General features: G+C 36.8%; 1 protein-coding gene across 1 annotated transcript in view; it reads left to right on the top strand.

The window, feature by feature from the left end:
• The first annotated feature begins 698 nt into the window (after positions 1-698).
• Positions 699-27,362, top strand: part of VKORC1L1 (vitamin K epoxide reductase complex subunit 1 like 1) — a 49,615-nt gene continuing 22,951 nt past the window's right edge. Inside the window, exon 1 of the mRNA XM_032460361.1 lies at positions 699-1,021. Coding sequence (XP_032316252.1) covers positions 828-1,021 — 194 coding nt within the window. The 5' untranslated portion in view covers positions 699-827. The remainder of the gene's footprint in view (positions 1,022-27,362) is intronic.

The following is a 27,362-nucleotide window of genomic DNA, read 5'->3' as shown; positions in this document are numbered from 1 at the left end:
ATTTTGATTTGTCTTTTTCTTCGTCCTGAATTTTTTAGTTCATTTTTATATTTTTCTATATTCCATGAATTATGTTAAGCCATCTCAAATTCAGCATACAGGGAATCAAGGCATTCAGAAATAATTTTTTTAAAATAGTTATGTTTGCACTTATTGAACATGAGGTTCCTGGAGGTGGTGGTGATGGTGAAGAACAGGTAACGCTCTGGAGCCCTGGGCATTGGCCAAGGTTAATTTGGATTGAGTCAGAAAATATCAAGTGATAATGACAAAAAAAGGGAAAAGGGTGGCAACTGATTACCACTCCCCAGGGGGAGGAGCCAAGGGCTTATCCCGCCACACATGGTGGTATCTTTGAAATGTATTCATTGCAGCCGGTTCTCTAGGGCCCTCCCGCGCCACCCCGCCCCGCCCCTTTCTGAGCCCCGCCCTTCCCTCCTTGGCCCCGCCCTTCCCTCCCTGGCCCCGCCCCTTCCCTCGGCCTTGCCCGCCGCACGCGCCGCGCCGCCTCTGGCTCCGCCTGCTGGCCCGGCCTCCCGGTCGGTTGCGCGCTCCGCCCCCTCCCTCCGCGCCCGCGCGCGCCTTCCTCGCCCGGCCCGACTCTCTCCTTTCGGGGCGGTTGGGCCGCGCGCCTGTAGGGGCGGGGCCCGGAGGAGGCGGTCGAGCCAATGGGGCGCGGCGGCGGCGGTGGCGGTGGCGGCGGCGGCGGAGGCGGTGGCGGTAGCGGCGGCGGCTGGGTCGGGCCCCGACGGGCGGCGGCGGCTGAGGTGGAGGCGGAGGGAGGCGGCGGCGGCGGCGAAGGAGGCGGCGGCGGCGGAGGGGGGAAGATGGCGGCGCCCGTCCTGCTGAGAGTGTCGGTGCCGCGTTGGGAGCGGGTGGCCCGGTATGCAGTGTGCGCCGCCGGGATCCTGCTCTCCATCTACGCCTACCACGTGGAGCGGGAGAAGGAACGGGACCCCGAGCACCGGGCCCTCTGCGACCTGGGGCCCTGGGTGAAGTGCTCTGCCGCCCTCGCCTCCAGGTAGCCTGGCTAGGGGGAGCGGGCCGGGAGCGGCCGAGCGGGGCGAGGGCGGAGGCTGGGGGTGGGGAGCGCGCGGCGGGAGCTCGGGCCTGGGGGGCGGCGGGGACCGGGCCGCGGAGGGACCGACGGCGCTGCGAGCCTGGCCGGGGCCGGGGGGCGGCGGCCCGGGGGGCGGCCCGAGTCCAGGCCGCCGGGGCGGAGGTGGTGGGGCCGCGAGCCCGGCGAGGAGGGATGAGGTGGCAGAGTGCAGCCGGGAGGCCGGAGCTGACCGGGAGCAGTTGGGCAGGCTGGGGCGGGCTGGGAAGGAGAAAGGGGTTCACGGAGGTTGGGTCCCGGCCGGCTTGACAGATTTCCTGATTCTCGCCCGGGGAGGCGGGTCGGGGGTGTGGGACCCTGCCCGAAGGAGCTGTGAGGTCAGTGTCCACCCCTCGTCCGGGATCACTGCTGCAGCCCGAGGCTGTGCGGCCGGCGTGGGCTCGGGAGTTGCATTTCCCACTGCCTTCCCGGTGCTAGGACAGGTGTTTCCGTGGTCAGGCCTCTTTGTACTCTGTAGCGCTAATGAGAATTCGCAGACTTCTTGAGACGGTGACATTTGCGGGCAAACACGAATTTAACCCTACTCTGGAAGAAGATACCGGCACTTCACATATCTGATTTCTTGGATTCATACTGGTATATTTAAGTGTGCCCGAAGGGAGAAACGGCTTGAGTTTGGGTCTAGCCTAAGCTTAGTTTGAGTTAAATGTGTATGTCATGTGGAGCGATGATGTTTGGGGCATAAGGGTGACTTTTAAACGTTGTTGATTAGTATAATGGAGTAACCCACCGAAGATTAAAAACACACGCATTGCTAAACTGGAGGGTTGATTTGTTTTACTGATAATCGTAAGTTGTTTTTTTTTTTTTTTAATGTTGCAGTTGATTTATCTGTTACATTTTGTTTTCCGCATTAGATTTTCCTAGGCAGGTTACTTTGAAGGAAAGAATTTACATCCTGAAAGTGGCTGCTCCTTTTTAAATTGAGAGTTCATTTTTAAAAAGTAGCAAAAGTGAAAGAAATTATTTCACTATTGATAGGTTACAATTTTAATAGAGACATACTATGCTTGATATTTCGAATTTGAGTAGTCACATTTGAGCCATTTCTTCCTCTCCTGTTGATTGTATAGCTCACTAGTTTATTTTGACCTACGTATTGGTGATTACATGAACACCCTAGCATTGGAGTTTATTTTGTTACTATTTACAAACTTACGATCTTTTCCACTTAAGACAGCCTTCTTGGTGGACCAGGTACTCTTTCTCATTTGCCCTCAAACCAAAATCCTGTAGCTTTTCAGTGGGAAAATAGTCATCATTTTTACTACATTAAACATAATATGTTTAAAATGTAGTTAGCAGTTAACAGTTGAAATATGTCAGTGTGACAGAAAGCTCACATTTGTTGTTGGGTATTTTGAACCAAGTTAATAGACTTAATAGACTCAGATACCCTTTGAGAACCATTGAGTGTATTTTATGCAGACATTTTTATGTTATTTTCACTGTCTGTTGGAAAGAACTTTTATACTTAAAATACCTTGCACCCAAATTTAGTTGAATAAATATATAATGAAAAGACTATGGAGTAGTATGTTTCAGGTATTTGAAAAAAGAAGAAATAAAAATAAGTTTTGATACTAGATTAATACATAATTTAGGTAGAATTATTGTAGTTTTAGCTTTTGGAAACATTGTAGTCTGTAATAAATTTAACTAGACCTTTTAACATTTGGACATGGGAAGAGTGTTTTGTGTTATCCAGACTGTTCAAGTTCTTTAAATTGGCTTTCCTGTAAAAATGAGTGTTTTTGAACTATGTAATAAATATAGATGATAAATATTTTCAGTTATTTATCCTGCAAGATCCAGGTTTTTGTGCTCTGCTTTTTTATAAAGCACCGTAAAATAATATAAATAACATCAAGTGATATTAAAAGTGTATATGTAAGACTGAAAATATCTGGACCTCTTTATAGTTATGAGTGTGAATTTAGTATGTTGTGACTGAAACTAATGTTTAATTGTGTAGTTGGTTACATAAAATATTTTAAATCTGATGCTCACTAAAGGAGATAAGAAATAAGACATGCTAATAAGAGTAATAAATAACTTATTTGCCATGTACACAATAATTCAAGAAGTTTATCGTTTGATCAACATGTTTATGAACTACTACAAAGCAATATATATGCATATGTTTTCGTGTGTTTACATACATATATGTATATACATATATATTTAATAGAGATACAGAAATTTGGAAACTAAAGTGACTTGAATCTGACTTATAGACCAATTTCCTTTTGGGAGTAGGTAGACTAAACATCATTAAAGTTTTTCATTTTGTCAAAGTGAAAAAAGGCTTTAAATAAAAGCGTATTATTGGAGACCTCAAGTAGTAGTTCTATTTGACTTAAGTATTGATTGCCATTTTGCAGTAATAGTAAAAACTGTGACTATTTTAGGAAAAAAAAGTTTGAGCCTAGGTTTGAGTGAGTGGAATTGAAGATAAAGGATGAAAAAAATTAGCCGATGAAAAGAATCCTGAGGAAAGTTCTCTACCAGAATCCAGCGTTTTAACTCCTGTGACTTTTGATTGCTAAAACTCACTTTATCCTCATTTCACAATCCTTAAGTGTCCTAATACAAATAAAATAAAGTAGAGGTTAACGAGGGAATCTTGAGAGGGGTGTGTGTGTGTGTGTGTGTGTGTGTGTGTGTGTGTGTGTGTGTGTGTGTGTAACGTCTTGTAGCATTTTGGGAGTCATCATTGTCTAAGGAAGTAGTTCCCAGGCTTTTGGATTTCAAAAGGATTATTTTCCCCCAAATTGGGAGGCTGCAATAGCATTGCCAGTTTATTTGTTCTGCTGAGTATAGTCAGTAAAAACAGCACCAATAACCCATACCACTGTGTACGGTCACTGTCATTTCATTTTAAAAAGAGTATTTTAACTCAGATAATTAGAACTGAACCTCAGAATAAAAGACCTTTAAATTGAATCATTTAGCTTTATTAAAAAGTTTACTTTCGTCTCCTTATTTTTCCTTATTTTTAAAATAAATTACTAAAAACTCTGTTGTAAGTCTGCCTAGCCTGCAAGTCAACATTAACTCCCTGTCTGGTGCACTGAGCTCAGGTCCAAAGATTCTGGGTGGACTCCTAGCTCTTCCACTTGTTAGCCTGTGGCCTCAAGCTGGTTATTTATCTTCCTGGAGTCCCCGATGCCTCTCATGTTATTTGGGGATATTAAAACCTACTTTGCCAGATGAGTGGGTAAGTTTAGAGAAGATACATGGAGTAAATAAATGGAAGATACTTGGAATAAAGTATGTACTCAGTCAGTTACAGCTGTTATCATTGACTGGAGGTGTTATTCATCTATTTTGCAGTGTCTCATAATAAACATCTTTAAGTAGTATAAGTTTTTTGTTTTAGATATAGTCATTTATGTATTTTAAATATAAGTTGTTTCAGTGTACTCTGTTGTTCACTTCATGACATAGTATAAAGACTTAAAGTCCATTTAAAACAACTTCAAAAGTGTGACGAGACACAAAATAATGTGCAGGATTTTTTTTTTAATTGAAGTACAATTTACAATGTTGTGTTAGTTTCAGGTAGACAGCAGTGATGCAGTTATCTGTCCTTTTTCAAATTCTTTTCCATTGTATGTTATTTTAAGATATTGGTATAGTTCCCTGTGCTATACAGTAGATCCTTGTTTATCTATTTTATATATAGTGTGTATATGTTAGGCCCAGACTCCTAAGTTATCCCTTTCCCTGTGCTCCCTTTCTCCTTCAGTAACTATAAGTTTGTTTTCTATGTCTGTGATTCTATTTCTGTTTTGTAAATAAGTTCATTTGTATCTTTTTTAGATTCCACATATAAATGGTATCATATGATATCTTTCTTTAACTTATTTCACTTATTATGATAATCTATAGGCCCATCCATGTTGCTGTAAATGGCATTATTTCATTCTTTTTTATGGCTGAGTAGTATTCCACTGTATATATACTGCTTCTTCTTTATCCATTCATTTGTTGGTGGAAATTTAGGTTGCTTCCATGTCTTGGCTATTGTAAACAGTGCTACTATGAACACTGGGATGCATATATCTTTCCAAATTAAGAGTTTTCTCCAGATAAATGCCCAGGACTGGGATTGCTAGATCATATGGTAACTCTATTTTCAGTTTTTTAAGGAACTTCCATACTGTTCTTCATGGTGGCTGCACCAGTTTACCTTCCCACCAATAGCGTAGAAGGGTTCTCTGTTCTGCACACCTTCTCCAGCATTTATTATTTGTAGACTTTTTAATTATCGCCATTTTGACTGGTGTGAGGTGGTATCTCCTTGTAGTTTTGATTTGCATTTCTTTAGTAATTTGTGGTATCAAGCATCTTTTCACGTTCCTGTTGGCCATCTGTGTGTCTTCTTTGGAGAAATGTCTGTTTAGGTCTTCTGGTACAGAATATTTATATTTTCTGTAAGTAACATTAGACCACTTCTAAGAAGGGCTTTCAAGGGAAAAAAAAGATCTTGAAAGATTAATAGGCTTGACAATTCACATCCTCAAAAAGTCACCTTATATTGAAAAATTTTGGACCCCTCTCACTTCTTAAAAAAATAGTACCATCTCTTTACTACCCCTCTTTGAGATATATTTTTTCCCATATATCCCCCACCCAGTTTCCTTTATTAACGTAATGTCTTACATTACTGTGGTATCTTTGTCATAGTTCATGAACCAATATTGATACATTATTATTAAAGTCCATACCTTATCCATATTTCTTTAGTTTTGATCCAGTGGTCTTTATTCTAGCATAAGATCCATGCTAGAATACCATATTGTGTTCAGTTGTCATGTCTCCTTCATCTCCTCTTGACTGTGACAATTTCTCAGACGGTTTTTGATGACCTGAACAGTTTCGATAACCTGCTGGTCTTGGAGAGTCTCCTGGAGAGGCAAGGGGCATCTGTGGCTCACTCTTGGGACATAGGCACTGGTGGCAGTTGTATTGGGGAACATTCAACCACTGAGATACATTTTTAGGGTTAGAATATAACCTAGAAACCTCTGCTGCTTCTTACTTTGTCCAGATAGACTCAGAGGTCAAATGACTTGCCCAAGGTAAGACTGTTAGTGGCAGATTAGGACTAGAAGCCTGGCTTCCACAGTACTTGTTTAGGGGTATCTCTCCCCCAACTCCATTTTTAAAATTATATAGATAATATATTCTCTGCTTCAAATTTGAAAGATACTAAAGTGTATACAGTGAACATCTCTTTCATACCCTTCCCTCCAGACTTACAGTTCTCTGTAAGCAGCCATGAAACTTTACAGAGCCATTTTATGCATATTCAAGCATAAATATGACCATTTAGTCTCTCCATTTTTAAAACATAAAATTGCCATATTATAGATTCTGATCTGTAGTTCACTCTTTGCTCGCATTCTTTCCATCACCACCATACTTTTAAGTGCTTAATTTGTGTTTGGTGGAATGTTGGTAAGTGCTACTATGTCAAAGAAAATTTGTTCTAGTAGTTAGTTTTGACCAAGATGAATTTAATAAATGAAATAGTTTCTTATGTTACCACTGTTTCTTGGTACCACATTTCAGAAGGAGTATGAACTACAGAGAGTACAAGGGGGAACAGAGAGGTATCACAAGGAGGTGAACCTGAATAGCCATGCGTTAGAGACAATTGTTAACATTTGGATAATGCTTACTGGGTGCTAGGCAATGTTCTAAATACTTTACTTACATTATTTAATTCTCACAACTGTCCTATGAGGCACTTTTATCACCATTTTACAGATGAGAAAATTGAGGCACACAGAATGTAAATGAAACTTGATTTAGATAATACAGGGCAGAAACCACATTCTAACCCAGGCGTTCTGGCTCTTTACCACTACTTTAAATTCTGTTTGATCTGATAGTGATACAAGGATACCCATATCAGCAGAATTTTTTAGAAAATGCAAACATCTGTGCCTTTTTAAAAAAAATCTGTATGTGAAAAATGGCTAGCCTTTACGTTACAGCTTTTACTCAGAGTCATCTTTTTGGAAGAGCAAGGACTCTACTGTGAAGCCATGGTATTCAAGCAGTAAATTCCTGGATTGTTTGCCTTCTAAGCCTAAACTGGTGAAGATACGACATTTGTCACACCTAGTTAGTGGTCAGATAGATAGTGGGGTGTGCTATCAGGAAAACTAACAGAATAGCTGAGGGAAGAAAGATAAAGTGGATCTAGGTACCTGGAGGTGCAGGGCGGGAGGGGAAAAGGATTTAGTTTGAATCCTTTCTAGTGTGGGGTAGTCCTTTCTGAGAGAGGTGTTGAGTTGTAAGGACCCAGTGCACATAGAGACAGGAGAACTGGGCCTGGGGCGTGATGGGACTAAACCACCAGAACCAGGAATTTAACAGGGATTCATTTCCTTGATGATTTGGAAGAATTCTAGGAAACAACATGAGGAAAGGCAGAAAACTTGACCATTTGAGGGCAATAGCCAGTGGTCATATTTGCGTGTAACATACCTGCCTGGGTTGGGGAAGGACTGGAATCTAGAGCTTGGCCAGATAAATGCAAAACCAGGCATTCTCGTAAACCGCATGTTTTGTAAACATAGATAAGACTTACCAGCTCCGAGCCTTAGGTTTCTCTGCTGTACTGTATTTGTACTATATTTCACTACCCTTGTACTAGATTATCAATTTTTAAAATTCATTCCCCAGAATTCTAGTTTTGTGATGGTACAACAGGAATTTCATATGCATTTGAGTCACATTTTAACATTGTAAACTTTAAAACACTATAAACATTTATATGTGCTCAAATGCATATCATGCTAAATTTTAGCACATTAGAGACCACTGATTTGTGCTGCCTGATTATCTAGGTTAAACAAAAAAAGTCAGCATTAAAAGGTTATATTCCATATGGTTGCATTTATATAACATAATTAACAACAAAATTATAGAGATGGAGAACAGATTTGTTGTTGCCAGGAGTTAGGAATGGGGGAAGGGGTGGTGGTGTTAAGGAGGCAGCGTGAGGGAGCCTTGTGGAGAGGGAACAGTTATGTATCTCAGCTGTGGTTACTCGGAGCTACAAATGTCAAATGTGATAAAATTGCACAGAGCTACACATACACACTCGAATATAAAACTGGTGAAATGTGAAGAAACTCTGCATTATACTAAAGTCAGTTTCCTGGTTGTGATCTTGTACTAGAGTTATGCAAGGAAGTTAGGTGAAGGATCCTGGGGACCTTCCTGTGCATTTTTTGCAAATTCCTGTGATTTATAACTATTTTTAAATGAAAAGTAAGAAAAGCAAACAAACAAACAAACCACCAGTGTGTTTAGGGTATTTGAGGGAAAACAAGAAAAAGGAAAAAAAAAATTATCTGTAATGCCACCAGCCAGATAACAATCCTTGTAATAGAGTTTCTTTCTTTCTTTGTGCATATACTTGAATTTTTAAAATTTCTATTGATTGGGAAGATTGTAGCTTTATATTGATATTTTAAAATTCAGGCCAGTGCTTATTTGCTCAAGTAAAATTATATGGGCAAGTTTGCTACCTTAGACAACTCTTGTTGCATTGTGCAATAATGTGATTGCCATATGTATAATGTCTTGATATCATGATTAGCATATGTTTAAAATTTTTATTTTTTACCAAAATATTTGTGGTTACCAAGTATTCTTATTCCTAATATTAATAGAGATATAACTTAGAAATGTTCTACTCCTTGGACTTCTGGACAAGTGTAATAAAATTTTTAGATAGCATTAATGTGCTTTTTTTTTAACACAAAAATTCTTACTTGCAACTGCTAATCTCTGTGAATCAGGTTTTTCTTGATACTGTGCAGACAAAAAAATTCGCTGCCCCAGTCCTCCATAATTTAAAGTTTGTGTTCCTCAAAAGAGTTTCTTTGTAAATGTTATATATTTGAGCTTTTAAAATACATGAATAGAATAAAATACTGCTTTAATTCATTAATAGAGTAAAATACTGCTTTAATCTGTTTCTCATATTGTAGATCCATATAAGATTTCATTCAGAAAAAAAATGTTCTGCTAAAAAACATTTTTAAAACCATTGAATTATGATCTTATGAAGTTTCTTTTGTCATTCGCATCTGTAATATAGGGGAGTTTCAAGGGTGCTGTTGTCACTGTTGTGTGATTATTGACTTACTGAAAACAATTATTGTATTTGAGAAGTAAAATGATGGAAGATCCATGACAAAATAGGAATTAAGTGTGGAGTATATTCAGCTTCACTCTGTTTTAGGAGTTCATTTCCTCCTATGCACTGTGCTAATAGTTAGGATCACAGACTCTAGAGCAAGTGTACCTGGGTTGAAATCTCAGCACCATAACTTCATCTCTGTCGTCGCAGTTTCCTCCTGCATAAGATGAGGATGATAATAGCGTCTAACTCAGGATTATTGTGACTATGAAGGACACCAATGCACCAGTACGTGTAAACAGTCTTAGTACAGTGCCTGGCACAGAAGGAAGTGCTCATCAAACTTAGTTATTATTTTGAAACATGGTTGAGATCATAGTGTATGTATTTTATACCTTTTTTTCCTCATTTATCACACACAATTGTTCTCTCAGATCATTAGAAATCCCACTGGTAATGTAAGAGAACAAGTGCTCTGTACGGCTGCCAGTACTGGGCTTTCTCATTTTTTAGACCTTTATCAGTATCATGTATGAAAAATGTCATCTCAGTGTTTTGAGTTCCTCCCCAAGTATGAGCAAGGTGTAACGGTTTTTACATTTTATTAACAGTTTTCATTACTTTCCCAGTCTTGCCTCTATAGATCTTAGAATTTTTTTATATTGATTTAGACAAATGCTTTATATATTTAAAGGGTATGGATGTTTTATTTGTTGTTAATATTTTTGCTGTTTTAGTTCTATTTCATCAATTTTTGCAGCATTATGGTTTTTTTTAAAGTATCTAAAATTTAATTAATTTTCTTTGTAAGTTTTTCCCATAAGTTTTAAGTTTAGAAGGACATTTCTCATTCTGGTATCAGATGAATATGTATTTATAATTTCTTTTAGTTTTGAAAAAGCTGATTTTTTAATCACCTAGAATGTAGCTTTCAGGCATTAGGGGAGTCTGTAATCTAACTTTTGTACAGACATATGTTTAATGGGCATTCATATTACTTCTGGATATTGTGTATTCATCCCTTTTCCCATTTTCCCCCTTCCGGGTTGTTTGTCTTCTTTTTCTTATTGGTGAGGCAGAAATTCTTTAGATGTCATAATAGTTAATCCTTTGTTATATGTGCTACACATATTTTCTCCTACTTTCTCACTTGTCTTTTAATTTCGTTTGTAGTGTTTTTATTCATATAGAAATCTAAACTTTTATGTGGCTCCATCTTTGACTTCTTTGTATTTTGAGGTTTTTTTTTTTCCTTTAATCTTGTTTAGCAAAATCTCTACTATCCCAAGTTTTTTTTTTAACTTTCATATGTTGTGTTTGAATTTTTTCCCCATATTTAGCTCTTTTAATTTGTGTGGGATTTACTTTTGTGTCTGGTGTGAGGTAGGGATCTAACTTATTTTTTTCTAAACCGTTAGGCTTTTGCCTAACTCTGTTTATTGACTTGTCCATATTTGCAGTGCTGCAAGAATTTCCTTATGTACACAGGGCCTCTTTCTGGATTCAGTTCTATACCAGTTACATGTTTGTGTTTGTTTCTGCAGAATTCCGTTACCAGGGTGCCCCTTTCCTCTGTGCCTTTATATAACACAGTTTGATACCTGGTAGAGCAGTTATGCTTGTTTTAATTTTTTTCTTGGCTCTTGTCATGTGTTTATTATTTCAGGTGAATTTTAGAATTTATTTTCATGAGCTCTAAAAAAAAAATCCCATTGAGATTTTGACTAGAATTGTAGTAAATTTATAGATGAATTTAGAAAGGAGACAGCCTCTACTAAATTCTTTGTCAAGGATCAAACATATTGTGTCTTTTTATTTATTCTGGAGTTGCTAATCTGATGCCATTTTTAATCTAGATGCCCATTGTGGTTTGGTTTTATTTTGTACGTGATTTATGTGGTGCTAGAAATTGAGACATTTTATAATGGTATTCTGGTCAGGGATCCAGAAATATTAGATTTCTCCCCAGTCCACAGCCATTATTTTCAAGTCTGTAGGGTCCCTAAGGGAAAGATTTGTATTAAATATTTATACTGGCAAATGAAAAACCAAAATACTTTGCATTTTATTCTTAACTAGGATTTGGGCACCAAACTCCAAGACAAGAGGCTGGAATCATCCTACCTGGTTCGTGTAGAGATGCTGGTTTTTTTCAGTTTAGTTAAGCTTCATTTATTTCAAACTGAAACAGGCCATAATACGGACACCCTCCATCTCCCCAGTTTTCAAACACAGCTAGATCTTCCCCTTGTGATGTGGGCAAAACCTGCTCTAACTCATTCCTATCAGTGTTCAGGGCCATGTAACCAGAGAGAGCCCATTTGCCCTGGCTGACTGCTGATCTGGCCTTGGCCACCTGCCTCTGGCCTTTTCTACCCAAGTAGTAGGTTTGGCCCTGGCTCCCACTTGGAGTAGAGAAAGTCCTCTCTTGAAGGAGTCTCATACCACTTCAGTCACATGGAAGAAGCAGAAAAGTGAGCCCGCACCCGTGTGCTGACCTTTTAATGCTGATTCTACCCAGTAGCACACAAGACCTATCAGTGCTCTCAGATCTGTCTTCTTCCTTCCTGAGAGTCAGGGAAAAGAGTGAGAGGGGCCTTGATTCCTTACTTCTAAAGGTAACAAAAACTTCGAACCATTGTCAGAAGCACTGGTTTTCTCTTGGTTGTTGCTTCTCTCAAATCAGCCAGAAATAGGTGGAGTAAAACCTGGCTTACCACCCATATCCTTTCTTAACTATGCATTAACCTGCAGTGAATGACTAATTACTCAGGAGACGTTCTCTTCTCTTGCTTAATGGTTCATGACATGTTCTTGGTTTTCCTCCCACCACTTGCTTCCTTCTCAGTTTTCTTTATTGGCTTATCCTCCTGTACCTGCCCATTAAATGTTGCCATACCAGGGATCAGCTCTACACCCTCTTGTCAGTCTTCTGTCCCTAACCAATCACATCCATGTCCATGACTCCACTTGAGGATGAATCCAAAATTTTTATCTCTGGCCTGGACCTCTCCTTCGAGCTCTAGATGTGCAAATCTACTTGCCGGCTGACCATCTCTGCTTGGATGTCTCAAAGGTACTGTAAATTCGCCATGTCCGAGGTTGAAGTCACAGTCTTCTGAAAATGCTGCTTCCTGTCTCAGTGAAAGGCATCTCCATTCAGACAGCTGTGGAAGTCAGAACCCTGGGAGTTTTCCTCGATTGTTTCTTTACCCTCCCCTCCCCCACCAAACCCAGTCAGTCACCAGGTCCGATTGGTTTTTTTTAAAACCTTTTTTTGGTTCTTATTTGTAACCTTTTTTTGTTTTGTTCTGATACGTACAGAAGGGTCATCGATCTGTGCATCATATTTGATGTGAGGATTTTAAAGCATAACCGTTGTAACCAGTATTCAGATCATTAGATGGACAATCATCAGCACCCCAGAAAGCCCTCCTGAAACTCCCTCCTTATGAACTGTACTGTTCGTCTTTCTTTAGAGTAACCTCTGTCCTGACTTTTATGATAATCACTTTCTTACTTTTCTACGTAAGGTTGCACCCAAACTTGGTAGTTTAGTTTTGCCTGCTTTTTCAACTTTCAATAATGGAACCGTTTAGTTTGTGTTCTTTGGCTGCTTTCACTCAGCGTTATTTTGTAAGGTTCATCCATGTTGATGGAGCTGTAGTTTGTCGCTGTGGAATTTCTGTTATACAAATATGTCATGCTTGATGTTTTTGCTCTTTTTTGGGTGGATATTTAAATTGTTTCTACTTTGCAGGCAATTATGAATAATGCTGCTATGAACATTTTTGTGTATCTTCAGTTTTAGCTGATAATGTCAAACTGTTTTTCATAGTGGTTGCACTAGTTTAGATTCCTACCAACACTGTATGAAATTTCCTGTTATTCTGCCTCTTTGCCAAGCCTTGGAATTGTCAATCTGTTAAAATTTTAACCATTCTGGTTTATATGTAATAAATTTTTGTGTGTAATTTGAGGTATATTTCATATCCAATAAATTGCAAAAATCTTCAATGTACAACTTGAAGAATTTTTTACATATGCATGTACCACTATCCAAATGAAGACAGAGAACGTTGCCATCACTCCAGAATGTTCCCTCATACTCTTTTCCAGTCAGAAGCCGTTATTCTGACAAAACTGTTTTGACTTCTACCAGTATACATTCATTTTGGCTGTTCTTAAACTTCATGTAGATGGGCTCATAACAGTGTGAACTGTTTTGTGTCTGACTTCTTTTGCCCAGTATAGTAATGTTTTTTGCAGTTCATCCAAGTTGTTGGTTTTATCAGTTATTCTTTCTTATTGCTTAGTTCCATTTTATGGTTATCATCTTCTTATTGATTATTGTTTCTAAGTTTTGCTATTGTGAATTATGCTGCTGTGAACACTCTAACGCAAATCTTTCTATATTTTCTCATTTGTCTTGAGTTTACATTCAGTGGATTTTTGGATCATAAAGTAGGCATTTAATTTTTTTCTCCCTAAATATGAGAACAGCTTTTATTTATTGAAGTATAGTTGGTTAACAATGTAGTGTTAATTTCTGGTGTACAGCATAGTGACTCAGCTATACATCTATATATTCCTTTTCAAATTCTTTTTCGTTATAGGCTATTACAAAGGTATTGTATAAGCATTTAATTTTATTAGAAACTACAGAACAGTTTCTCAGAATGGTTGTACTATTTCACACCCCTCTTTGGTTTTAATTTGCATTCCCCTGATTACTAATGGGGTTGAGCAGCCTTTCGTATGTTTATTGATTGACCATTTGGATATCAGCTCTTTGAAAGGCTCATTAAAGGCTTATTAAAGTCACTTGCCCATTTTTCTACCTAGTGTTCTGCCTTTGTCTTACTCTGTGTGTGTGTGTGTGTGTGAGAGAGAGACTAAGAGAGAGAATGCAGAAGCCTGTATTGCACATATCCTACTCTGTGGCTTGCCTTTTCATTTTCTTAAAGGTATCTTTTGATTAACAGACGTTCTTAATTTTAATGTAGTTAAGTGTATCAGTCTTTCCCTTTATAATTAGAGCTTTTTGTATCCTGGTGATGAAGGTGTATTCTATATTATTTTCTGTTAGGTTTTGTCTTTCACATTTAGATCAATAATCTATGTGGAATTTTTAGTGGCGTGAGATAAGGGTCAATTTAATTTTTTTTCCTGTGTGATTATCCAGTTACTATTATTGTGGCACCGCTTTTTGAAAAGGCTGTTCTCCCCTGCTCTGTAGAGTCACTTTTATCATAAAGCAGGTGATCGTCTGTGCAAGGATTTGCCTGGGCTCTCCTGTTGCACTGTTCTGTTCGCCTGTCCTTGTGCCAGTGTGCCAGTGTCTTAAGTACTGTATTTCAGTAGTTCCCCTGGGACCACGTGGGGTCCCTGAGACCCTTTCAGGGGGTCTCTGAGAGCAAAACTATTTTCATAGTAATAATAAGATATTGTTTGCCTTATTCACTCATTCCCGCACAAGTGTACAATTGGTTTTCCAGAGGATGCGTGACATGCGATATTGAAATAGATTGAATACAGGAGCAGATATGAGAATCCAGATGTCTCCTAATAAGCCAGATATTAAAGAGATTTACAAAAATGTAAGACAGTGCCACTCCTCTCGCCAAATATTTTTGTTTTGGAAAACAGCCATTTTTTCATAAAGTTATTTCTGTTAATATGTAATGGGTTTCTTATTATTTTTAAATGAACAAATAAATATTTCAAAATATTCTGTTTTAATTTTAAATGTAAAAAAATAGATAAACTCACATAAATTAAAGCTCTTTAGAGTCTCAATAACTTGTAGGAGTATAAAACCAAAAAGTTTGAGAATTACCACTCTAGTTTTATAAATCTTGATATCCAGTAGATAATAAGTCCTGGCTGTTTTGGGCCTCTTATATTTGCATATACATTTTAGAATCAGCTTGTGAAGTTCCACAGGGACTCCTGTGAGGATTTTAATTGGAGTTGCACTGAATAAGTTTAGGGGTAGTTCTATATATTGATGAGTCATACAGTTCATGAACACTATCCCTTCATGTGTTTTGGTCTTCTTTAATTTTTTTTCTCAGTAATGTTCTATAAGTTTCTAAATAGAAGTTTTGCATATCTTCCTAACAGAACTTTTGAAGAAAAAGGGTCAAGATAGACATAAATTTAACAAGAAAATGAAGAATATCTCTGAAAGATATTGTAAAGCTTTACCAAGGGACATAAAAGAATTGAATAAATGTTGCAACATACTTGTTCTTTGATAAGGTAAATTTCTCATTGGAAAGATGTCGGTATCTCCTCTAAATTGTCGTATTTCATATCGTTAGATACACTTTAGCATTTTGTCATTTCTAAAATTGAGATATACCTTAAAATTGATGACATCTTCCATTCACTTCTGGCCATCTGGTAGGGGTGAAGAAATTTTAGGAACATCTTAACCAACTTATTTTGCTTATTTTCCTTTCACTATAAGCCTAACTCGTGTGTAAAGACAAGACAGTATTTAAGTCTGAAAGAACTCTTTCATTAGGCATAAAACAAAAATCCTTATTATTATGTCATAGCTGGACAATGTCTTTGCTACATAGAATAATTGTACATCTTACACGGAAGGTATCTTGAAGTTCATAAAGTACAATCCATAAATTCAGTCTTACACAGTGTCTCAAACAGGGTTTTCAAAACTGGATTCTAAAGTTTATATGAAAGGACAAAAGTAGAATTTTTCATGAAAATTATGAAAATCAATATTCATGAAGGGAGGACTCGTGTTAATTAAGTCTGTGTTAAAGCTAACGTAATTAAGAGCACCAGCGTAGACAGGTTATCGCTGTAGCCTCATTTGTAGAAATGTTATGAACACTAAAGTTGAAAACGGTGAATTCTTCAGTAAATGGCATTGGGTCAGCTGAGTAGCCATTTGGGAAAAAAGAAAGCTAGCTTACTATCTCAATTAAAAAAAGGAAAATTTATTGAGATACAATTCACAGGAAGGTACACGTATTTTAAGAGACCAACTCAGTAAATTTTTATGTATGTATACACAGAGTATCCACTACCTAGATCAAGATGTATACTATCTCCAGCATCCCAAAATCCTCCCTTATGCTCCTCCCAGTCAGTATCACCTCCCCCAATGATAACCACTATACTGATCTCTATCCATAGGTTAATTTCACCTGTTTTTGATCTTCAAATAAATTGGGTCATGTAGTAAGTCTTCTTTTGTGTCCAGCTTGTTTTGCTTATGTCTGTGAGATTTATTTATGTTGCACGTAGCAGTTCTTTTTTATTGTTTTGTCATATAACGTTGCATTAATCTGCCACTGTTGATATCCACTGTTGATAGAAATTTTGGTTGTTTATATTTTTTGGATAAAATGAATGAAACTGCTGAGAACATTCTTGTACGTGTTTGGTGGGCATAAGTATTCATTTTCTGTTAGAATTGAGTGGAATTGCTGGGTTATAGGATATGCGTATATTTAATTTCAGTGTGTGTTGCCAAATAATTCTCCAGAGTGACTGTGCTAGTTTATACCTACCAGCAACCAGAGAGTTCTAGTTGCCCTAAGTGTTATAAAACCCCAGAAGCCATAAAGAAAAAAAGTTGATGAATTTGCTTAAAAACTGATAAAACCTATGCATAGCAATAAATGGCTATAACCAGAGTTTAAACCGGGAATTCCAAAGATAAAATGGGAAGGAAATCTACCATGCAGCATGTTCAAGGAGATAATTTTCTTTAAAAACCTGGAGAGTCCTTTTAAATCAATTCAGAAAAGACCGACACTTCAGTAAGACAAGTGAGCATAGGACATTCAAAGATAGTTTAAAGTAAAAACAAATGATTTTTAAACAGGAAATGTAGTCAATTTCAGTCAATAAGAGAAAAGCAAATCAAAAGTATATTGAAAGCATTTTTAATATGTATTTTGGCAATGATCAAAAAGTTTGATTAACTTAGCTAAGGTGTAGAGAAATAGCTGCTTCCATATATAATGGTAGGATTCTAAACTGGGGAGCAGATAATAATATCCATCAAAATTAAGAATGCACATGCCTCAAGAGTAGTATGGATAAATTATGATGTATTTACACGATGGAATATTACAAAGAGCAAGGATGAATGAATTACAATTCACACACTGTATAGATGATTCTCACATATTTAATACTGAGTAGAAGAGTCAACATATAAGTTTAAAAACAGACAATAAAGTTGATCTATGGTATTAGAATCAGTGTAGTGTTACCCTTCATGGAGCTCACAGAAAGGGAACACGAGGGGCTTTGAGGGGCTTGTAATGTCCTGTATCTTCATGTCAGTGCGGGTTACACAGTTGTGTTTACATTGGGAAGATTCATCAGGCTATAAACTTAAGACTTGTGTGCTTTTCAGAATGTATGCTATACTTCAATTTTAAAATAAAAAGTGTGTATACATAGTCATAAAGAAAGCACATACCTTTGTTTTAGCAGTTTCCTTCTATGCTTGTAAACACAAACATACACATTTGTATATATGGGGGTTAAATAGCATGAGCATATTCACTGCTGTGTTTGTAACAGCAAAATTCTGGACAAAACCTATTTACCCATCAGTGGGGAACTGGTAAAATAACTAGTGGTATAGTCATACAATGAATTAGTAGTAGCTCTTAAAAGGAGTAAGGCAGTTCTATATGAACTAATTTAGAAATGTATCTAAGATACATTAAATGAAAAGACCAAGGTACATGAACGCTGTATGTAGTGTGCTACCATTTCTGTGTGGGTATTTTTTTAAGGCATGTACATACAAGTGTAAATAAATGGAATATCTCTGGAAGGATAGAAAAATATATCAATGCTTGCTCTCCCAGGAGAAGTAGGTGGCTGGGGGGCAAGTGGGAGACACTGATCTGTATACTGTTTTGTGACTTTTAAATTTAAAAGTTGTGACAAAAGACACATTAAATTTACCATCTTAGCCATTGGAAGTGTGCAGTTCAGTACTGTTAAGTATATTCACCCTTGGCTGTTGTGCAGCCGACCTCCAGAGCTTCTTCACACCCATTAGCCAGCTCTTCATTTCCTCCTCACCCTGACCCCTGGCAATCACCATTCTGCATTTTGCGTCTATGAATTTGACTACCCTAGATACCTTATAAAAGTGGAGTCTTCAGTATTTGTCTCTTTGTGACTGGCTTCTTTCACTTAGCATGATGTCCTTAAGATTCATTCAAACTATTTTGTGGCCTTTGGATTCTGTACTTTGTTCATTTATTACCTATTTTTAAAAGAGCATTAAAATGAAAAGTTATGACCTTTTCATTCACAACTGATTAATTATATAGTAAAAAGTTGATAATGTGTATTATTCACCTCAACCCACATTTAATGCTAGTTTTGGCAGCAAAACAGCTTTATGCCAAAGTGCCATTTAAAGCTTTATTTCACAACGTGTTTCTCCTTTTTCATCTGTGGGGGCCAGCTGAAATACAGGCTCTTCAAATCCCCCGCCTCTCGACCCTCAGTCTGCTCAGTAGTTTTCCCCCTGGGCTTGTTGTCCAACTTTGTTTGGTCTTCTTCTCAAAATCTACCTCTTTACCCCAGACACAGTCTAGTTCTATGTCAAGGGCATTGCTTCCTCTTTGCAGGTTTCTCCTCTATCTCTGACCTGTTTAGAAAGGGTTTTTCATTCTGCTAGCTGTTCAGTGCTGCTTAACATCATTAGTCTAGAGCCTTGTGCAGTAATATTGTTGCCTGTGAATTGAAACTCATTGTTTTCATTGGGATTGTTGACTGGATATGGGGACAGAGGAACAAGTTGAAATGCCTTTGAAGTTTATGGGAGGACGTTGTACCATTAAGTAGAACAGAGGGGGACAGGCAGGCCCTAGGTGGAAGATATGTGACTGGTTTTTGAAAATACTGGTTTGAGATGCTGGCCTGTGAAACAGCAGGAGCTGTGAGCTAGACATGAGGATTTAGAAAATAAATTTCTCTTTATAAATTTAATGTTTGTCTATGTATGTGTGTATAGAGAATGCAGAAAATATAGAATAAAAATTCATAAAACGTAATCACTTCTAACATTTAATTGAGTTAACTTCTGGGTGTTTTTTTTTTCCTGGTTACATACATATTAAAGTACATGTATAAACTCACATTTTAAGGTGTAGTTGAGATTTTACATTTTGTATTCTGCTTTTTTTTTCTTTGTATCCTATTCATGAATGAGGAAGTCCAAGGCCAGTTACATATGGTGCTTCTGTTGTGTTAAGAGTCAGCAGCAAAAGAGGTCATAAATGAAACTGTGGGATTTGTTGAAATTACACATGGTGAGATCCTGCACAGATGGAGAAGAAAATGTGACAAGGACAGAACTTTGGAAACGTGCCTATTTTGAGGATTCAAGAATAAATCATAATCAGAGAAGTAGGAGAATTGAAAGAGTTTAGTGTCAAAATAAGAGTGGAACAAATTTCAAGAAAAAAGGAATAGTTAAGGTATTGTTAGATATGTTTTTAAAAAAGAGGTAGATCTGGATGAAGACTTAAGACAAAGACTTTAGGTAGGAAATTGTAACAGCATTAGTTGATTTACACAAAATTTATTCTGTCCAACAATCATGGAATCTTAAGAACTGAATTTACTTTGCTACCTTAAGCAGCTAGAAAACTAAGCAATGTATGAAATAACAGTTAAGAGACATTGGATAACACGCAACACAGGACTGTCATCACTGAAAGAAGAGAGACAAACCTGCCAAGCTCTATGGTTGCCCCAATTTATTATCTGGAGGTAGTTTTCAGGCTGCAGAGCAGGAGTAGGGACTCCAAATAGAGCCCAGTGGTCTCACTGAGTTGAAAAGACAGAGATAGGAGTTTGACGGGACCAAGGCAGCTACAGTTTGTGGGGCAGACAAGAGAGGAGGAAGCTGGACTGAGAACTTCAGAGATATGCAGAGGTGTCCCCTTGAGTCTGGCTGATTACTGATCTGCACATGCATGAGAGGAAACCACCTGAAGTGAGAGAAAGAATTTCACTGGAAAATAGGAAGCTGGAACTTACACAGGGTTGGAAATAGTCTGTGTTCTTACTAGCCAGAGTATACAAAGGGCATCAAAAATGTATTGCCTTGGTAATAGGGCTAGATTAGCCCTAAATTAAAGGCTGCTCTGGAGCCAGGCCGACAAAGCACAGAAGCAAGTCTTGGAGGATGCAGCTGATTCCAAAAAAACTTAAGTGCACAACAGAACAAAGTGAAACACTATTTAAAGGAATACAGCAAAATCCAGTACTCAAAACATAAAATTCACAATGTTTGGCATCCAATCAAAAATTACAAGGCATGCAAAGAATCAGGAAAATATGACCTCTAATCAGAAAAACCTATCAGTAGAATAGACCCAGAGATGATGGAATTAATGAAAAAGCAGCTGTTATAAATACGCTCTGTATGTTCAGGCAAGTAGAGGAAATGGTTAACGTAGAGGGGAGAGAAATGGAAGATATAAAAAAGACCTAAATATAACTTTTAGAGATGGAAATGAAATGAAAAAATACACTGATGGGAATGACAGCAGATGAAGCCCAGCAGATCAGTGAACTTGAAGATATAATAATACAAAATGTCCAAAATGAGGCAAAGAGAAAAATATTGGGAAAACTAATAGACCGTCAATGACCAGAAGTCAGGAACAAAAAACATACATGTGTTTGAGCCCTTTCTGCAGAGGAAGGGAAGACAAAAAATAGTTTTAAAAATAATGACCAGAAAATTTCCAAATTTGATGAAAACTGCAAACCCACAGGTCCAAGAAGCTCAACAAATTCCAATGAAAATAAATATAAAGGAAACCACACTAAGGCACATCATAATCAAATTGCTCACAACCAGTGATTAAGAGAAAATTTTGCAAGCAGGCAGAGAAAAAAAATGCACACTATGTACAGAGTAACAAACATAAGAATGTCAGCAGATTTTTCATTAGAAGTTTACCAGATCAAAAAATGGCAGAGAGACATCTTTAAAGTACTTAAAAAACTCACAAAACTGACTACCTAGTATTTTCCTAGGAAAACACCTTTCAGAAATGGAAGCAAAATACTTTTTGAACAAACTAATAATGCTGAGAGCACTTGTTGCTAGCAGACTCACACAACAAGAAATGTTAAAGGAGGTCTCCTAGGCAGAAGGAATATTACTTAAGATGGCAAATTGGATCTTTACAAAAAATTAAAAAGTACTGGAAATGGTAAATGTGGGGCAGGTATAAAGACATTTATTCGTGTTTTTTTAATCCTTTTAGAAGACGACTGAATTAAGAGTGACTGCTAACAGATGTAGGGTTTCTTTTGGGGTGATGGAAATGTTCTGAAATTAGAGAGTAGCTTAAAAAAAGATACTCTGTTTTTAAAACAGAAGTTAATAATGTATTGTGAATTTTACAATATGTAAGTAAAATGTTTGAAAACAGCAGGAAGGATAGGAGGGAGGGAAGTGGAAGTATACAGTTGCTAAGTTTTTACACTATACATTAAGGGCTGTAACATAGGGAAGCAGAATGTTAAGCCAAAGGTGTATAATATAAGCCTAGAGCAACCACTAGAAAAATTAAACAGAATTATAGCTAATGAAAACGAAACAAAGCAAAACTCCAGCTAAAACCGGACACTAGCACGACACTGTAAGTCAACAACACTAAAGTTTAAAAAAAAAAAAAGAATATAGCAAATGAACTAACTAAGGAGATATAATGGAATCCTAAAAAATACTCAGTTAATCCAAAAGAAGGCAGGAAATGAGAAAAGGAACAAAGCACAAATAGGACAAGAAAACAGCAAGATGGTACCTTAAACACAGTCATATCAATCTGTTGTTACATTAAGTGTAAATGGTCTGAAAAATTTTATTCTGATTTTAAAAAAAATTGCCAAGTTAAGATAAAAATGATCTCCAATATCACTACCATTAACATTTCAATGCACTTCCTTCCAGTTGACTTTTTATACATATGTATGTGTATACAAGTGTACATGTATATATGTGTGTTCATACAAATGTATATGTATACACATAAATAACACATACTGTTTTTTAAGAAACAAAATTGAGACTTTTTGTTTTCATTTAATTTTGAAAAGTAAGCATTTTTATATTTGATAAAATATTTGAAAACAGCTTTTGATATCTGTATAGTATTCCAATGAATGGCCAAACTGTAATTTGCTTCATCCTAGATTCTTTGCCATATAGGTGGTTTTTGTTTGTTTGCTTTTTTTGTTTTTTTTTTTTGGCCATATAGGTTGTTTTTAAATTTCCCATTTTAAATAGTACTGTGATGAATACACTCGTACACTTTTCTGTAAATCTTTACATCATGGGTTATTTTCTAGGCTATATTCCTGGAAGTGGAATTGCCAAATTTATCTCTAAAAAATTATGCCAATTTATGTTCCCTCTACAGCATATAGGCATGCCAATTTAACCGAATCCTTGTCCACGTGTAATACTAGTTAAACATTGCCAATCAGAATTTTTTTTTTAATTTGAGAACTTGATTTCTGCTCTGAATGCTTATTGGATACTTTATCTGTGAAGTTTGAAAGTTCTACCAGAATCTCTTTATTTGGCTAGAAGACAAAATGTGCACATTTATTTTTTCTCCCCATCCTTCCTTCTTTTCTCCCTTTCTCCCTCCTTCAGCAATATAGTTTTCATTTCTTTGGTTATTGCTTCAGCTTCATTTATTCTAGAATGTGAACTTTTCCATGCCTGTCTTGTTCACTGTTGTCTCTTCAGTGCCAGGCTACTCTATACTCTGTGCCCAGTAAATTTGTAGAATAAATACTATTTTTCTTTCTGCAACTCTTATTGGTAAGGTTGATGTGTATACTATTCTGACTTTTTTCTTTCATTTTTTTAAGCCATTTTGTCCTTTGGGATAATTTATCCATTTTTTATGTCACTAATTTTTGTTTGGTAATGTTTCATCTGCCATTCACGGCTTCCGTTACTATTTTAAATTCGACAAATCATGTTTTTCATCTTTGGAAATGTTTTCATCTCTGTGAAATCTTTCCTCATCTTAGATTATTCCCACTTCATGATGATTTGCATATGCAGAATTCTCTCAAGATTCTTTTAAAACATCAAGTACTACGCAATTTATTATTTTCCCCTCAGTTTATACCAGCTTTTTGAGATGCTCAGCTTTTTATATCTTTTTTCCAGCTCTAGGGAATTTAAACTTCAATGGGAAATAAAAAAATGGAGCATCCATTTGTTGATTAGTTTTGTCATTTGTTCCTTTATTTTAACCACCTCAACACACAATTTAAATGTGGTATCACAAGATTTTTAGTAGGAGAAAGCTAAGCTCAAGAGTTATTTGCAAATATTGCCACGTGCGAGTGTTGTAGAAAACACCTACTTCTTGAGCTATTTTCTGAGACCTCAAAAGGTAGAGAACTGAATCAAAGAAATAAGCAAGTAATCAAAGAAAGTTTGAGTACAAACTGCCTATTTTGGAGAAGACCACAAAAGAACTTGAAAGAATTAGAGTTATTCCTTTCCTTAATTACTTACACTTTGCAATTTGGCTCTAGGGACTCGAAGATGAATGAGACTTCCTGTTCTCAAGGAGTCAGTCCATTACCTGTCTGGCATTAGACGAAATGGTGATGGTGGCGGTGTACCACTCTGTGAAGGAGATCTGTAATTCCTGGTTTCCGTTTTCTACTGAGAGAGGCCCAGAGAGGTTTATGCAGAATGAAGGAAATTTGAGATTGCATTTTGGAGTTAGAGATTTGAACCTGGGATGAATTTAAAAATTACAAACAATGCTTAAGGGTTTTTTTCCCTAGTAGGAAGAGTCCTTACATAGGGGTGGGAAATGACAATAATGTATTGATTCAAGGTGATTTGAAGGAAGATGGGACTGAGCAACAAAGTGCTTGACAGTCAACCTCAGTTTTGTGCATGTAACTGCTAGAATCCTCCTTACTTTTCAGATTTAATGTGAAATTAATTACTAAAACTGCAAGTTAAAATGGAAGTTTAAAATGTTTTTCTTCATACCTGAAAACTATTCATGGTGGCAGTATTTCTGATGGCCTCAGGCATCCTCTTTCCCAACACTGATTACTTTCTTGAAAGAGTGCTTATACGTTCTGAAATGACACACAATAGACTGCCTAGTGTTCAGTTTTGATTACTGACAATATATACCACTGTGAATACCACTGTTTTTGTTTTTTGTTTTTTATTTTAATCGTGGTGGGAAGGTCTAATATTTTCATTGGTATTAGCTAGGCTAATGATTGACAGATCTCTGAACCAGGTGTTTGATTATTTTTCAAGTTCAAATTTACTTAAACTTAAGGGAGTCTGAGATTACAATCAGAACACTTTGATATTTCCAAAGACAATTTTGCTCAGTGTGTTGCTCTAAACTAGACAATTTTGTTCTTAAGAGAATCTTCCTTGGTTTTTTTTTTCTGTTTCTTGTTTTGTTTTGTTTTGTTTTGTTTTTTATTCAGAGACAACAGTTTCAGTGGATAGAACGATGGATTAAATATGAAAATAAGGCGGGAGGTAGAGTGCATGCTCGGCATGCACAAGATCCTAGTTTCAATCCCCAGTACCTCCTCTAAAAATAAGTGAGTAAATAAACCTAATTACCTCCCCCCCCAAAAAAAATTAAACAAAACAAAAAAATTTTTTAATACGAAAATACACTCTAGTTTGGGCTTTCATTATTTGCTGTGAAAACAAGCGAGCAGTCTGTCAGACCTGTTAACTCCTCTCATAAGTGGAGTTCACGAGTACTTGGCATATGAACACCAACGACTGGTTAAGACATTTTCCTATAGTAATCAAATTTCCAGATACTTAAACACTTAAGTTTACTTCAGGTGTTCACAAAAATCTCAACAAAGATTTGTTCAGGATTTGCTCCGTTGACACAAATTCAGGATACGAGTAGCTATTTAAGGCTAGCCCAGTGTTTCTCAAACTGTGGTGAAGGAAGAATGTGAAATTTCTAGTCCATTAGGGACTAATATGCTTACAAAGTGAATTATTAAGAAATAAATGGAAACAACAGACATGCTAATTATAAGCTCCAGTAGTTTATTCAACTGACAAGTTACATTTTAATGATGAATATAGTCAGTAAAATAACAGTGGAATACAAAGAATTACAAAAACTGTACATGTATAGGCAGTTACTATGGTGAATTTCTCTGTTATACTCTTAATTTCATGATTGAAAGTTATGAAATAGCAATTAGGTGTTTTAAACACCTAACATATATCTTGAACAAACACTGTTTTATCAATGTGCAAGGGTTTAGTGTGACAGGCTCATTTCTTGTTAACTCTTCCAGGTTGGACTGAAGACAGCATGATTTTCAGGTGGTAGCATACAGCTAAACTGTTACTATGCTTTGATCTGATATCACTCCTAAGGAGAAAAACCATCTTGACAACATACTGACTTATGTTGATGGGATTGGAAGAAGAGATATACCAAAAGTAATTTCATCAAGCTTAGGACATTCACTTAGAATTTTATCCCAAAACAAGTGGTGCTATATTCTCAAATGTACCCTTTGTCATTCAACTGTAGTCAATTCCAGCAGTTTATACTTAAATCATTTTTAAATGAAAGAAGTGGCCTTAGTTCTATTACAGTTACTCTCTGTACATCTCATTTGGTTAGAAAATTAAATTTCAGAATATTCTGTGATATTTTTAAGATGTATGGTGATAATTTGTAGAAGCTGTTCTTCTAAGCTTTTAATTTTTGTTTTTCCCTTTAATCTTACCTGCCATTGAAAAGTGTGTTTCATTTCTTCCTTGTGAAGAATTCTTAAGATCGTTGAAAGTACTGAAGATGTTAAACTAATTGGTTATCCAGTTCACATCTTTTGAAAGTTGGAACCAGACTTGTTTTTTATCTTGCAGAAACACTGAGAGTGTGTTCTGTAATTCAGTTTACCCTCAGTCATCATTGTTTTAACATTAATTCATTAGCAGTCATTTATAAGATACTTCTTTATTATAAAATAAAGAGAATAATCTCTAATGCTTTAGCATTTACATTTTCATGATTTTTATTACCACACCAAACATGCTGTTTAGTTCAACTGACTTTTTTCCTACCAAGATTTTGTCAACAAAAGAAGCAATGTGCTGATTTACTTTCTGGTGTTCTTTGTGATCTGGGGAGTTACTCCAGAATGTTTTTTTGTCATTGCAGCTGTGCCGTCAGAACAGTCTTCTCCACAAAACTCCAGACCACCTTTGTTGATGCTGTAATTCTTTATAGTTTCATCCAGTTCAGAGCGAATTGTGTTTGTTGGCTATAAAACTAAGAACAAGAATTGTTTGTATCACTGTCACGTTCAAATAGCATATAAACAATATCTGTGTACTTGTCAAGGTGCAAGGAAAAATACTTCGCAAGTATTGTTTTGTAAATTGGTCTTCCATGTCATTAGTTTCTAAATGTGGTGAGCTGTGCTATCATTGGAAAGTGCAGATTTACCCAGTATTTCCAAGCAGATATCTTTGATGTAGTTGTTCACTTGTTTCTTAACAATTGTATTTAGCGTTTTAGTCTTAGCAATCCAAAGTGCAAGGATAGGAAGCCTATGAAACCAACATTTTTTCATGAAATACCGAGTATCTGCTTCCGTTAGCCTTTTGAATTCAGTGCTCTTTCGGAGAGTTCTGTTGGCTTTGAGCTCATTTTTGTGTACATTTTGTATGTAAATGCTCTTTAAATTTTGATGCTTTTGTTGCTCCATTTACTAGTATATCTCCGCAGCTAACATACTGTGATGTTAGCGCACACCATCAGTTATGGCTGCAAACCTGACTCAGTGTATAAGGGATCATACTCCTGAGGGAAAGAGGCCTCTTTTGGGATCATTTCCTTTACCCTCATTTGGCTTACTGCTACTGGTGTGTCTTTTTTTTTTTTTTTTTTTTTTTTAATATATTTTGATTGAAGTATAGTCAGTTTACAATGTAGTGTCTGGTGTGTCTTTTTCACTAAAATAATGCTGAAAAAT

Source organism: Camelus ferus, chromosome 18, assembly GCF_009834535.1.
Source record: "Camelus ferus isolate YT-003-E chromosome 18, BCGSAC_Cfer_1.0, whole genome shotgun sequence".
Lineage (NCBI taxonomy): Eukaryota > Metazoa > Chordata > Mammalia > Artiodactyla > Camelidae > Camelus > Camelus ferus.
Note: the sequence above shows the minus strand (reverse complement) of the source record. Positions and strands in the feature narration are given on the sequence as shown.